At 38.1% G+C, this 15,542-nt stretch overlaps 1 protein-coding gene across 16 annotated transcripts in view; it reads left to right on the top strand.

Moving 5' to 3' along the window:
- Positions 1-15,542, top strand: part of LOC489979 (ATP-binding cassette sub-family A member 3-like) — a 191,200-nt gene that overhangs the window by 140,953 nt on the left and 34,705 nt on the right. For 15 of the 16 annotated variants that reach the window (XR_005360835.1, XM_038540119.1, XM_038540116.1 and 12 more), the window contains 3 exons: positions 3,606-3,828; positions 12,449-12,604; positions 15,120-15,298. Coding sequence is in view for 15 of the 16 variants with exons in the window: in XM_038540119.1 (XP_038396047.1) it covers positions 3,606-3,828; positions 12,449-12,604; positions 15,120-15,298 (558 nt within the window). In the remaining variant the exon portion in view is untranslated. The remainder of the gene's footprint in view (positions 1-3,605; positions 3,829-12,448; positions 12,605-15,119; positions 15,299-15,542) is intronic. The other variant, XM_038540120.1, reaches the window with a different exon arrangement.

The following is a 15,542-nucleotide window of genomic DNA, read 5'->3' as shown; positions in this document are numbered from 1 at the left end:
GGCATATATATTGAGGATTGTTAAGTCCTCTTGTTGGATAGATCCTTTAAGTATGATATAGTGTCCCTCTTCATCTCTCACTACAGTCTTCGGGGTAAATTTTAGTTTATCTGATATAAGGATGGCTACCCCTGCTTTCTTTTGAGGACCATTTGAATGGTAAATGGTTCTCCAACCTTTTATTTTCAGGCTGTAGGTGTCCTTCTGTCTAAAATGAGTCTCTTGTAGACAGCAAGTAGATGGGTCCTGCTTTTTTATCCAGTCTGAAACCCTGCGCCTTTTGATGGGGTCATTGAGCCCGTTCACGTTCAGAGTTACTATTGAAATATATGAGTTTAGTGTCATCATGATATCTATTCAGTCCTTGTTTTTGTGGATTGTTCCACTGGACTTCTTCTTAAAGGGGAATTTTAAGAGTCCCCCTTACAATTTCTTGCAGAGCTGGTTTGGAGGTCAGATATTCTTTCAGTTCCTGCCTGTCTTGGAAGCTCTTTATCTCTCCTTCCATTCTGAATGAGAGCCTTGCTGGATAAAGTATTCTTGGTTGCATGTTTTTCTCATTGAGGACCCTGAATATATCCTGCCAGCCCTTTCTGGCCTGCCAGGTCTCTGTGGAGAGGTCTGCTGTTACCCTAATACTCCTCCCCATAAAAGTCAGGGATTTCTTGTCTCTTGCTGCTTTAAGGATCTTCTCTTTATCTTTGGAATTTGCAAGCTTCACTATTAAATGTCGAGGTGTTGAACGGTTTTTATTGATTTTAGGGGCATGATCTATTTCCTGGATCTGAATGCCTGTTTCCCTTCCCAGATTAGGAAAGTTTTCAGCTAGGATTTGTTCAAATACATATTCTGGACCTCTTTCCCTTTCGGCACCCTCTGGAACACCAATTAAACGTAGGTGTTTCTTCCTCAGGCTGTCATTTATTTCCCTTAATCTATCCTCATGGTCTTTTAATTGTTTGTCTCTTTTTTCCTCAGTTTCCCTCTTTACCATCAACTTGTCTTCTATGTCACTCACTCGTTCTTCCACCTCATTAACCCTCTTCGCTAGGACTTCCTGTTTGGATTCCATCTCATTCAATTGATTTTTAATTTCTGCCTGATTAGATCTAAATTCTGCAGTCATGAAGTCTCTTGAGTCCTTTATGCTTTTTTTCTGGAGTCACCAGTAGCTTTATAATAGTGCTTCTGAATTGGCTTTCTGACATTGAATTGTAATCCAGATTTTGTAACTCTGTGGGAGAGAGGACTGTTTCTGAATCTTTCTTTTGAGGTGAGGTTTTCCTTCTAGTCATTTTGCTCAGTGCAGAGTGGCAAAAAACAAGTTGTATTGGGAAAAGGAGAAAAAGAGAGGAGAGAAAGAAGGAAAGAAAAGAGAAAAAGAAAAAAGGAAGAAAAAAGAAAAAGAAGAAAAAGAGAAAATAAGGAAAGGGGAAAAAAGGTGGGGGAAGCAAACAGAAAGCAAAAAGAAAAAAAAAAAATCCACGGGGGAGTATCTTCTGATTCTGTATACTTTAAGTCCCTTGACTTCCCCTGGAACTTGTCGGTCTAGCTGGTCTTCTGGGGGAGGAGCCTGTTGTGCTGTGTTAGCACTTGGTGGAGCTGCTCTGCCCTCTGCCGGATGCAGTGCTCAGTGGAGGTTGTTTACCCTGTGAGGCCCCAGGAGGAACAACCACAGTGGTCGGGGTCAGCTCTGGAGCCCTGGATTCAGCTCCCGCAGTAACTACGGAGCTCTCAGTGTGCAGGGGCCTGGTTGCTCTTGGGGCAGGGCGCTCGCTGATCTGCTCAGCTCGGGGCAGGAGCATCCTTGCTGTCCTGGGCTCTCCCGGCCTTTGCCTGTCCCAGCGGGAGGTTCAGATCCTGGGCTGTGTCACCGGCGCTCTGTGCTCCCGGCCTGTGTTGTTGGATTTGAGCTCCCGGCAGCGCAGCTCCCTCAGGCGGAGCCTCCGCCCGAGCCCCTCCGAGCTGCTCCAGGTCCAGCCGTGCGCGCTCCAGCCCTTTAGGGAGCTCGGCGCACTCTCCTGGGCGCGCAGGTGCCTGTTAGTGTCCCAGGGAGCCCGAAGGCATCCCCGCCCTCCTGGGGTCCTGCTCTAACTCCCTGCAAGCGCCTTTCCGCCCGGGGAAGATTGGTGAAGCTCCTGCTTCTCCAGGACGGTGCTTTCCTGTCCTGGGGACACTCGCCCTGGCCTTAGCCTGGCTCCTCGGGGCCCCTCCCCCTTGGATGCCTTTTGTTTCTTCCCCCCACCCCCCCACCCCCGTCTTCCTACCTTGATAGCGTGAGCTCTTCTCACTGTAGCATTCCAGCTGTTCTCTCTTTAAATCTCAGGCTGAATTCGTAGATTTTCAGGATGATTTGAAGGTTATCTAGGTAATTTGGTGGGGACAGGTGACTTGGGGACCCTACTCTATCGCCATCTTGCCCCTCCTTTCTCTCTTTGGTGATTTCACAGCAGTGTTTGTTTTGTAATAATTCAGTGATCTGTTCATCTGTATTTTGTGCATTTTTTAATGTGTTACATTTCAAAATAAAGTTTAAAATCATTCAGCTAAATATCTCATTGATATTTTTGTTTGTAGACTGATTTGGGAAATATCTACATTTTTACAGTGTTGAGTCTTTCTACTCAAAAATGTACATTTAAAAAAATGTACATTTTACAATTAGTGAAATCCCTAAACATTGTCTTTCAACAACAACAACAAAAAAATATGTAGGTCACCCGAAATTCTACCTAAGTAATTACATGCATTGCATTTCTCTTGAGACTGAAAGTCTGTGATGACAGAAGCAATGTACCATGCCCATAATACCTAAATACTTTCATCTATGTTATGTTCATTTTTTTGTTGCTTTTTCTACTACCACTGGTACCCTGCTTTCAATCACTAGTAGCTATCCTTAGCTTAACTCTACCATCCACTTTTCAAGGATCTTGCTACATAATCATTTAATAGCTCAAAATAAATAATTCTGGAATATTTGGAGAAACCAGTTAATAACTTGTGTGATGTAGATTTCTGGAAATTTATTTTCTGTAATAGCTCTATAAGTTCTCTATTCTCTTACTTAGATCCCCTCTAACTTTGAGTTTCCCTGTGTGCTTCTCAACTGAGTGACTGAGATGGAAAAAGGAGTAGGAAAACAGAGTATAGTCAACAGGAAGAATCTAAAAATGGGAGGCCACGGAGGGTAGGTCTTTAGCACAGCTTACAGCTGCCAGAATGGAAATCTTGGGGAAAAAAAAAGTTTTTCTATTAGGTGATCTCATTTCTGGAAATACTGAGAATTGCCTTATTTGGGCTTAGAGGAAGGGGAAGAAAGAATATACTTTGATCTTCTTCAAGGAGAACAAAATGGAACCGTTTCAAGTATATGAAAACAAGTAGAAAGGCAAGTAGAGGGTATATGCTCACCTGAGGGAGAAGTAGAAGAACCTCATAGCCATACTCATGGACAAAATTATTTGATTAATAAATACTTACGTGTTCTAACAAAGGAGGATTATTTCTCTTTTCTAAGTGATTAGATTGAATTCTTAGGCATTGCATAGTTTTTCTACTTTGACTTGACTTGTTTACTCTCTCTCTCTCTCTCTCTCTCTCAGATGGTATTCCTATTATCTGGATTGGATGCACTGACCAAGAATTACCGCTTTCTGGATACATTGTTCATCTTCATGCTGTTTGGCTGGGCTGTCATTCCCTTCACATACCTGATAAGTTTCCTTTTTTCTAGTCATACCAGTGCCTACATCAAGCTCGTCATGTTCCAGTACTGTGCAGGAGTTTTCAGCGTAATATTGAATGTAATAGTAACCGAAATATCAGGTGAGGACATCACACCATTTACCCCTTTCTAGTGGCATAAAAAAGAAATATGGCCTTGAAGATAAGAACATTACAAAGTTGTTTGGTTCTGGGTTTCCAGGGAAAACTTACACTACTTGTAAGTTAATAACCTTTAATAAGTGCCACAAATATTATAGGCATTATGTTGGGTACAGTGCAAACAATTAAGACACTAACATTTTCACTAACCCTGTCCTTCAGGCTGTAAGTTCAGGCTCTGTACAATAGTTATTCTTTCATTTTTCCTCCTTTGACTTTGAGATTATGGAGACATTGACTACACTGGCAATGATGGCAAAGAGCAGTTTCTTGGAATATAGATGCTGCCTCTCCTTTATTAAATGACCCTGTAAATATTAACTAGATCTGTTTTAAGTAATTCAGCCATACTAGGTCTTGCAGAGACTGAGAGGAATAGGCTCCTAACCCATTAACTGACCTTAGGCCTTGCCCTCCCATGAAAAAATTCCCTGAGTGAGTTAGAAACCTATTTTATTTATTTATTTTTTAAAAAAATATTTTATTTATTTATTCATCTCACACATACACACACACACACACACACACATAGAGGCAGAGACACAGGTAGAGGAAGCAGCAGGCTCACGCAGAGAACCTGATGTGGGACTCGATCCTGTGTCTCTAGGATCACGCCCTTTGCTGAAGGCAGCGCTAAACCACTGAGCCACCCGGGCTGCCCAGAAACCTATTTTAGTACTCCTTGCATACCTCTTCAATGAGCAATATTAAGCCACATGAGGAAGAACTGATCTCTGAATAGTAGACTAAGAAACATGTAGAAGGATTTATACTCTGGTGCTCATTTACTGAGTTAGTAACATTGCTGTCAATTAGTCTCTGTGTTAGTTTTCTATTACTGTGGTACTAAATTGCTGCAAACATAGTAGATTATACAAATATATTATCCTACAGGTCTATAGATCATAAATCTATCAAAGGGCTCATTGGGCTAAAACCAAGCTATCTGCAAGGCTCCATCCCTTTCTGGAGATCTTAGAAGAGAATTTATTTCTTTGCTTATTTGAATTGCTGCCAGAAATTCAGTTACTTGAAATGGTAGGCCTAAAGTCAGAATTTTTTGTAAAATGGATATTTTTTCTTTTTAAAATATTAGATAGGGCTCATCAGTGAAATCCTCAGAGCTTAGAGATTTGTGTGTGTGTGTGTGTAGTTTTGTTGTTAATCATAAATTTAATTTGTCTATAATATAGATCTATTAATATTTCTCATACCTTGTAAAATTTTTGAAAAGTTTTCTTTTCAAAGAAGTTTTGCATTTCATCTACATTTCTGAAACTATTGGCATTAAGTTGTTCCTAACATTCTCTTGTGATCCTTTCAGGTCTGTAGATAAGCATTCACATCTGCTCATCCATTGCTGATATTGCTGTATTCACTTACTCTCTCCCAACCTTTCCCTCTCATCAGTCTTTGTCAGGATTTTTACCAATATTTTAATCCTTTTAAAGAGCTACCTTTTGGTTTTATTAATATTTATTTTTTGTGTCCTATTGTGGGGATTTCTGTTCTTATATTTATTTTTCTTTATTTCTATTTACTTTGGATTTAACTTATGTACTTATTTGTAAAGTCAAATATTACATGATTTTAAGCCTTCTTTGGAATCTATAACCATTTAAGATATAAAATTTCTTTTCTATTGTTAAGTTTTTATTTAATTCTAGTTAATGAATAAATAGCATAACATTGGTTTTGGGAGTGGAATTCTGTGATTCATCACTTAATACAAAATCCAGTGCTCATCACAAGTGCCCTCCTTAATACCCATCACTGGGGCACATGGGTGGCTTGGTGGTTGATCACCTGTCTTTGACTCAAGTGAGATCCTGGGGTTCTGGGATCGAGTCCTACATCGGGCTCCCCACTGGGAGCTGTCTCTGCCCCTCTCTTTGTCTCTCATGAATAAATAAATAAATAAAATCATTATTAAAAAATACCCATCAGGGATCCCTGGGTGGCGCAGCGGTTTGGCCCAGGGCGCGATCCTGGAGACCCGGGATCGAATCCCACGTCAGGCTCCCGGTGCATGGAGCCTGCTTCTCCCTCTGCCTATGTCTCTGCCTCTCTCTCTCTCTCTCTATGTCTCTGCCTCTCTCTCTCTCTCTCGCTCTATGTGACTATCATAAATAAAAAAAAAAAATACCCATCACTCATTTAGCCCCTCTTCACCCAGCCCCTTAAGCTATTAAGTTTCTAATAAGAATTGTTGTAGTTGCATCTAAAAAAGAAGAAAAGAAAAGAGAAAGAGAAAAAAAAGGAAGAAAAAAAAACGAAAAAAAAAAAAGAGAAAGAAAAAGAAAGGAGAAAAAAAGGAGGTGGGGGAAGGAAACAAATCAAAAAGCAAAACAACCACGGGGGAGTATCTTCTGATTCTGTGTACTTTAAGTCCCTTGGCTTCTCCTGGAAGTTGTCAGTCTAGCTGGTATTCTGGGGGAGGGGCCTGCTGTGCTGATTTTCAGGTGTTAGCAGTTGGGGGAGCTGCTGTGCCCCTGCCTGGTGCAGGGCTCAGTGGGGGTTGTTTACCCCGTGAGGCCGCAGGAGGAACAACCCCAGTGGCGGGGCAGCTCTGGAAACCTGGATTCAGCTCAGGCAGTAACTCCGGAGCTCTCCGTCTGCAGGGCCTGGAGGCTCCGGGGCGGGGCCGCTGATCTGCTCAGCTGGGGCAGGAGCGTCCTTGCTGTCCTGGGCCCTCCCGGCCTCTGCCTGTCCCGGGGGAGGCCGGATCCTGGGCTGTGTCCAGGCGCCCTGTGCTCCCGGGCCGCGCAACCCCCTCCGCGGAGCCGCCGCCCGAGCCTCCCCGAGCTGCTCCTGGAACCGCGCAGCCCCCTCCGCACGGAGCCTCTTCCTCTGCCCGAGCCCCTCCGAGCTGCTCCCGGGGCCGTGCAGCCCCCTCCGCGGAGCCACCGCCCGAGCCCCTCCAGCTGCTCCGGGTCCCGCCGGGTCCCGCCGTGCGCGCTGCAGCCCTTAGGGAGCTCGGCGCACTCTCCTGGGTGCGCAGTTGCTGTTACTGTCCCGGGGAACCCGAGGGCATCCCCGCCCTCCTGGGTCCTGCTCCAACTCCCTGCGAGCCCCTTTCCGCCCGGGAAGGTTGGTGCAGCTCTTGCTCCTCCGGGACGGGGCTCTCCTGTCCTGGGGACACTCGCCCCGGCCTCAGCCCGGCTCCTCGTGGGGCCCCTCCCCCTTGGAGGTCTTTGTTTCTTTATTTCTTTTTTCCCGGTCTTCCTACCTTGATAGAAGCGCGAACTCTTCTCACTGTAGCATTCCAGCTGGTCTCTCTTTAAATCTCAGGCCGAATTAATAGATTTTCAGGATAATTTGAAGGTTTTCTAGGTAATTTGGTGGAGACAGGTGATTTGGGGACCCTACTCTTCCGCCATCTTGCCCCAATCCCACTATTGACAATTTTTTTAAAAAAATTTAAAGGTACTTTATTTTGACTGAAGATAGGCAGAAACTGGAAGGGAGTTCACATTTGAAAAAGCATTGTGTGAGTTTTTCATTTCTGTCACTTTTTCCCTAAGGAAAAGGCATAGTTTGGAGGTGTGGGATAGCTAAACTCTGATAGAAACCTGCAATCTTAGTTTAAGAATCAGAACACATAATTTGAGATTGCTGCAGCATTCTCTAAATTAAAATAAAGAAGAGGGGACCACAGAGGTTCACTCCAAAATCTCTTTATGGAATATTTCCAGAGGAGAAATATAAGCAGACTGAGGATAAAGCAACTGAACTGATTTTCCACTTGCTGCTTACTGCAGGGGAAACAGAGTTTGATTGCTATCAAGTTAACTGCTTGCTAAAGCAAATTTTTCAGAGGAAAATGAAAGAATCTTGACAACATAAAAGTCAAAATGTCCAGAATGCAATCAGAATTATTAGATGTGTAAAGAAAGGAAAATGTGAATCATAATTGAAAAGGAAATCAATGAAATGCAGATTATTAAATGATATAAATATCATTATTAGGAGATAAGGATTTTAAAGCAGCTATTACAATGCCCATGGAAATTATTCTATTAATGAATGATAGGAAATTTTAGTAGAAATATAGAAACTATAAAATACATAAATTATAAAATTAAAAATATTGGATGGATTTAGCATCCAGTAAGAAAGATACAAATACTTTGAAAGATGATCAATTGAGATTATAAAATCAGAATAAAAGTGAAAAAGAGATTGAAATAATATGTATATAGCTTCAGTAACCTCTGTGGCCAATATTGAAAGGTTTATCATATATGTAATAGAAAAGTGAAAGAATGGAGCATAAAGATATATTTGAGACATATGAATTAGAATTTCCAAAGTTTTGTAAAAGATCTAAAACTACAGATTCAAGATGCTCAGTGTACCTCAAGCAGGATAAATACAAAGAAAACCACACTGAAGGCTATTCAATTAATCCCCCAATAAAGTTAACAAAGAAGGAATATATGAGCGAGCGGTGGGATAAACCAAAAACAAATAGCAAAATAAAAATAGAGCAAGCCATATCAATAATTACATTAAATATAAATTAAAAGGCAGACACTTCAAATAACACATTCATCAAATAAAATCACAACTGAAATTTGAAAATTACTTGAACATAATGATAATTAAAATTTAGCATAACAACTTTTGATAAATGTTTAGCTTTAAGTGGTTTTTTAAGGAGAGAAGGCCAAGAAGTCCTCTCACAAAATTAATAAAATTGGTAAACCCCTAGTGAGACTGACCAAGAAAAGGAAGAGAAAGTACACATTCCTAAAACTGGGAATGAAAGAGGGAACATTATTACAGATCCTCGAAGCATTAAAAAGACAGAGGTTATCACATAGCACTTTATGCCAACAAAGTCAACTTAGATGAAATGGCAAAATTCTTTGATGAACACTAAAATCTCAGTGATCGCCTATCACTGGTTGAAAATTGGTTTTCAACACCAATTTTCTGATATCAAATGGGTGTCCTACAATTTAATTCCGATACTACCTATTATAATTAGCACAGACTCCACAGGTTAAAGAGTTAGTCCCAAAAGACTTGCCTTGCTTCAGGTTCCAGCTGGAAGTCCTGGTTCCCCAGGGTGCCTGCACTTCTGTCTCACCTGGTTACAAATATGAGGGTTCCCACCTCTTCAGGTTCATTAATTCACTTCAATGATTCACAAAACTCAGGAAAATGTTATATTTGTGATTACACTTTTATCATAAAGCATCTAACTCAGGAATATTCAAATGGAAGAGATGCATATACCAAGATATCAGGTGGAGCAGTATACAGGGTGTTTATGTCCTCTCTGGGCTGACACCCTCTCACCATACTGATTATGTTCATCTTCTGAGTTAATGAATTATGTTGGCATGATTGGTAAAATCTTGGGCAGAAAATTAAACTAAGTCTCCAGTCCCTTTCCCCCTCCCATAGGTTTGGAGCTGGGACTGAAGGTACCAGCTCCCTAAACACCTGGTTGGTTTTTCTGGCAGCAGCTCTTATTCTGAAGCTATCTAGGGGCCTCAATGTGAGTCAGCCCATTAACATAATCTCAGGTATGGTCCAAAAAGATTTCTTAGGAATAACAAAAGACACTCAGCACTTACTAAATTCCAAGAATTTTAGGAGCTCTGAGGACAAAGACCAAATATATTTTTTATTTTATCACACTCCCTATATATAAAGGCAATTAAGTTGTTATCAGAATATTCCCCAGAGAAAAATTCTATGCCTAGATCATTTCACTGGTACCGTCTTATAAACTTTTAAGAGAAAAAAAACAATATTGTGCAAAATCTTTCTGAAAATAGAGAAAGAGGGAATATTTATCAACTCACTTCATGAAGTTAGTAAAAACTAACAGAACTGTACGTTTGGAATTTTAAAAATGCACTTAAAAGTAACTAGTCAAAGAAAAATTCAAGTCTATATATAACTTATCCAACAGAATAAATCCAAGAAAAAATAAGGATAAAAGTAGAAGCTAAATAAATAGCAAGCAAAAATACAAGAGAATACCAAAATCACCAAAGATGGGTTCTTGGAAAGATTATCATACTGGCCCAATTCTGGTAAAATGATAAAGTAAAAAAAGGAAAGGTCAAAATAAGAAGTATTAGGAATAAAGTGAAGACATAGATGCTGAGGCATTAGGAAGACAAGATGATATGATAAATAATTTTAAGGTAATACATTTGAATATTTAGAATAATTAGAGTTGTATAGAAATAACTTCCCAACTTGTTCTCAAGAATTTGAAACTGTAAATGGTCTTATAAGCCATTCAAGAATTTAAATCTTTCTACAAAGAAAACATAAGGCCCATATTGCTGTATTAGTAAGTTTTATGAAACTTGCAATAAAATAGAATTCTAATCTCATAGAAACCCTTCTAGAGAACAGCAGGCAAAACACAGCCTCTCATTCTATGAAGTTAGTATGACTTTGACATTGTAGAAAAGAATAGAAAAAAGGAAAATATCAAACTAATGTGATTCTTAAATATAGATGCAAAAATTCTTTTTAAAAAAGATTTATTTGAGAGAGTAACCAATTGTGGGGAGGAGCAGAGAGGAAAAAAATCTCAAGTAGATCCCCTGCTGAGTGTGGATCCCAATTTGGGGCCTGATGCCACAACCCATGAGATCATGACCTAAGCCGAAATCAAGAGTCAGACTCACGGAGCCACCTTAGATGCCCCTTGATACAAAAATTCTGAACAGAATATTGCAAACTGAATTCAGCAAAGTATAGAAAAGGTTATTCATTATGACCAAATTGGATTTTTTTCTGTATGCAGGGTAGACTTAATGGAATAATAAGAGACTCAGAAAGTCAATTAATGTAATTCAGAACATTAATACATTAATGGGTGAAAACCTTGGTATATGCAAAAATCACTCAAAAACATCCAACAATTCATTATAGCATTTTAAGAAAGATTTTATTTATTTATTTGGGAGAGAGAGAGTTAGCGAGAGCACAAGCTGGGGGCAAAGGCAGAGGAAGAGGGAGAGGAAGAAGCAGATACCCCCCTGAGCAGGAAGCCTGATATGCAGGGCTTCATCCCAGGACACTGGGACCATGACCTGAGTGAAGGCAGTAGCTTAACTGACTGAGCCACCCAGGTGCCCCATTATAGCATTTTTTTAATAACTAGGAAGAAACTTCCATAACTTGACAAAAAGCATTTATGAATATCATACACAATTCTATATTATTTAAAACATTCCCTTTAAAATCAACATTACACCTAAGGTCCTGATCAATGTAGTAATAGATTAAAATAAAGGATGTGAGATTAGAAAAGAAGAAATTAGACTCCTTATTCAGAGATGATGTGAAAATCAGGACACTGTTATCCGAGATATGGAGAATGTATAGAGAGGCAAACCACAACAGCAGATAGTAATTCTGCTTTTCTCTAGAGCCTACAGAAAGGGTCAGTATTCCATTACATACAAGGTGGCCACACTCTTTATGATTGTATCCAGTTTGGCTGATTGGTATTCTACTCTTATTGGTTCACACACATGCTAAACTAGAAGATAAGTATTTTTAAATATTATCCATGCATTTACAACACATTTTTTCTGTTTTTATATCCCTTCACACCCCATTCATATGGGATCCTTCAACAGTTTGTTAGCTAAGGAATCATATTACTTTTCTTAGGAAGTTACTTTATGTAGGAAGATCTTCCTCTACTCCTAAAAGTAAGAGGATATTTATGTATTCTTTGGAGAGAGGCTAAAATACTTTAATTATAGTTAAACATTTAGTTAAACACTAGCTCCTTGTTATTTTTGGCATCTACTCAAGTGGCCAACCAATGTTCAGAATTATTCTTTCTGGATACTAGATTATATGCATATATGCCAATTGTTACCCTCTTTGGGGCAGGCTTGATATGACTTTACCACTTAGAAAATTTATATCTTAGGAACTTCACTCATTCTCTGTTATCATTGACTGGTCACCTCTCTTCTGTCAAAGTGTCTTACAAATATGTTTTTTGCTCAGATGTATCATTTTATCTTTGCTACCAATAATCTGAGCTCAGTCTTAAAGTCCTACAATGACCATTCACAACCTTAACCCATAATCATGTTTTATATCTCTTCATGTTTATTCATCAACTATTATACACATTAATATTTAGAGAAACCTAAGTGAGCTTTAAGCTTGGTTCTCTGAAGATGTATCTCCTTTCAACTGATATATATATATATATATCTTTGCCACTGTTGTCATAGGCTAAATTTCCTACCACAACTTGTTTCTATATTCATCATATAAGATCAGAAGAATGAGAAATCAGTATGCATTTCCTGTTCACATCAGTTGGCAGAAGACAGGTTATATGGGTATCAACTTTGCCAAAAGGATTTTCCAGTGCTGTTATTATCAACATAAACTATGTTACAAGACATTATCATATACTTAGTGGCCAGAAATGAGAGTATTGTGAAGATAATAATATGGCTTTATAATTTTCTCAGTTTAATTTGGGAAGATTTTGTTTCCTGGTGCAATTCATTTTGTATAAAGCATGTTAATGTTATCTTCTTAATCATAGGCCAAAAACCTTCTGAAAGCCTTCTACTTAATTCACTGATGGTGATACCCATACATAACTTTGGGATGAGCATCAGCAAATATTATGATAACCAAGAGACAAAGATAGTGTGTTCATCAGCAAACATTCCTGCCTTCGTAAATTGTAGTAAAGCAAGTGAGTATTTGGGACTCACCTCATCAGATACTACTGGTTGATTACTTATTGGATGTAAATAGCTCTACCTATATTATTTTGAATCCTCACAATAACCATCAAGTTATATGTTGTTATTCTCACTTTGAGGAAACTAAAGTTTATACAAAATTGAATAATTTACTCTGTCACACAACTTGTACAAGTTAGAGCTAAGATTCACAACTTATATGCATATTGCATTTTCTGATGGGAAAGAATCTCCATATAGATGAATGGATAAGAAAACATACATTTATGTATATATGCATATATATATATGCATATATGTTTACATACACACAATGGGATATTTTTTGGGCATAAAGAAGGAATTCTTGCCATTGGGAACAGCATGGATAGGCTTTGAGGGCATTATGCTAAGTGAAATTAGTCATAGAAAGACAAATAACATATGATCTCACCTATATGTGGAATCTAAAAAGAAAAACTGAACTCCTAGAGAATAGATTAATGGTTGCCAGAGACAGGGGATTGGGATGGGTGAAATGGATGAAGGGGTACAAAAGGTACAAACTACCAGTTATAAAATAAGTGATGGAGATGTAATATACAGCATGATGACTATAGTTAATAATACTGTATTGTATATATATATATATATATATATGTTTACAAGTTACTAAAAGAGTATATCTTCAAAGTTCTCATCACAAGAAAAAACCCTACAAATATCAAATCATTATGTTATATACTCAAAACTAATATATCAATTATATCTCAATTTAAAGAGACATAATAAAATAAAAAATATAAACTTACAGATTCAAAAAGCTAAATAAACTTCAAATAGGTTAGAACCAAAGAAGTCACGCCAAGAGACATCATCATCGAACTTTGAAATAAGGATAAGAAAAACATCTTGAAAGCAGATACAGAAAAATAACACATTATCTACAAAGGAGAAACAGTTCTCCTAATTTGTAGGTTTCTCATCAGAAGCCATGAAGACCAGCGCAAGTAGCACAGCATGATTTCCAAGTGCTGAAATAAAAGAGCTGTCAACTCAAAATTCTGTATACATAGAAAATTCTATATCCTTCAGGAATGAAGGGGAAATGACATTTTTAAATGAAGAAAATCTACAGGAATTTGTAACCAGTAGAAACTCTAAAAGAATAGCTAACAAAAGTTCTATAAACACAAATGAAATGATAAAAGAGGAATTTTGGAACATCAAGAAAGCAGAAGGAATAATGGAGAGTAAAAATATGAATGAATACAATATACTTTCTCCTCTTGAGTTTTCCTGAGTTTGGCAGTTAAAGTAAAAATAATAGCATTGTCTAATAATGTTCTCAATGTATGTAGAGAAAATACCTAAGACAATTAGAAATGGGGAGATTAAGGAGATGTAAATCATAGAAAGTTTTCTATCCTTCACTAAAAACTGGTAAAAGAAAGACACCATGACTGTGATAACTAGCATAATATAATGCCTACAGCTATCCCTATAAAAGTATACAAGATGATAACAGTAAAAAAATAAGATAAAATAGAATATGGTTGAATTTTAAAACAACAAAATATATTGCTGCCTACATAGGTATTTTCAATTTGTAAAAATTCATTGAGTCCTACACTTGTGAATTTCTATATACGTAGATAATATGTTAATAAAAAGTTTTTTTTAATTATTTATTTATTTATGATAGTCACAGAGAGAGAGAGAGAGAGAGGCAGAGACACAGGCAGAGGGAGAAGCAGGCTCCATGCACCGGGAGCCCGATGTGGGATTCGATCCTGGGTCTCCAGAATCGCACCCTGGGCCAAAGGCAGGCGCCAAACCACTGCGCCACCCAGGGATCCCAATAAAAAGTTTTTTAACAGTGAAAAAGGTTGAATTGATCATCTTCACCTTCCTGATGAGCCTACTGTTTTCCTAATCATGAATTTAGAACCTTGTAATTATTAATTTTTTCTCATAAGCCATAGAAAAAGTGTCAGCTTTTGAGCACTTCCAACTTAGTTGAAATATTAGTATTCCCTTGCAGGTAAGAGTATTTGCATATGTAGCACATTCCAGGTGATTCCACTGCCACTGCTCCACACTTTCAGAACCATTCTCTGAAGTATTTTCAGAGGAAAACATATTTGGGGGCAAGGAGAACCTCTGCTGTTACCCAGTACTCTAGTGTGAGCAGGCATGAACCCAATGGTTCTGGCTGTCTAGTACCATATTGATAATGGATGCCTAGAACTATAGCAAGATAAAATTCATGGAATTAAAGTATCTTAAAGGATCTTGAACATATTTTGCATGACTTATAAAGTTATTAAGCATACCATTGAATATAGTAATTTTGTGCTTATTTGATAACCACTCTATTTGATTCTATACTACTTCCAGTTTGTTGACTTCTTAGAGTTTTCTCATTGAATTAATTTTTAATTAATTTAATTTTAATGAGAATTAAATTCATTGATTTTTTTAACTTTTAATTTAATTATCTTTTTTCTTTGTTGTTGACATCAGTAACTGAGATGAATGTGTATAGTTTAGAAGATGATGCAATAGGAAGATACTTAATTGCAATGGCTGTCACGGGATTTATTTTCTTCCTTTTGATTTTCCTTTTGGAGACCACCTCATGGAAAGTGAGAACCTTCGTGTATCGCTATATTTTCTTTGAAATTTACAAGAAATTTAATAAGGTAAGTAGCTGAGTATGGATCTTAGAGATAACTCTAAGATCAAAAAACATGACTCTATACATGTGTAACTCCATTATTGAATATAGGAATATAAATCAATCTATGTTGACTGAGATCCATGTGAATCAGAGATCATCACTATAATTTGAACTTTGTGCTTTCAAAACATAATCAGTCAAACATGATATATTTTATAGTTTGATTATAATAATAAGCTTTCCTTTGAATATGTTGTATCAGAGGG

Source organism: Canis lupus, chromosome 6 (genome assembly GCF_011100685.1).
Source record: "Canis lupus familiaris isolate Mischka breed German Shepherd chromosome 6, alternate assembly UU_Cfam_GSD_1.0, whole genome shotgun sequence".
Taxonomy (NCBI): domain Eukaryota; kingdom Metazoa; phylum Chordata; class Mammalia; order Carnivora; family Canidae; genus Canis; species Canis lupus.
This window is presented reverse-complemented; position numbering and strand designations above follow the sequence as displayed.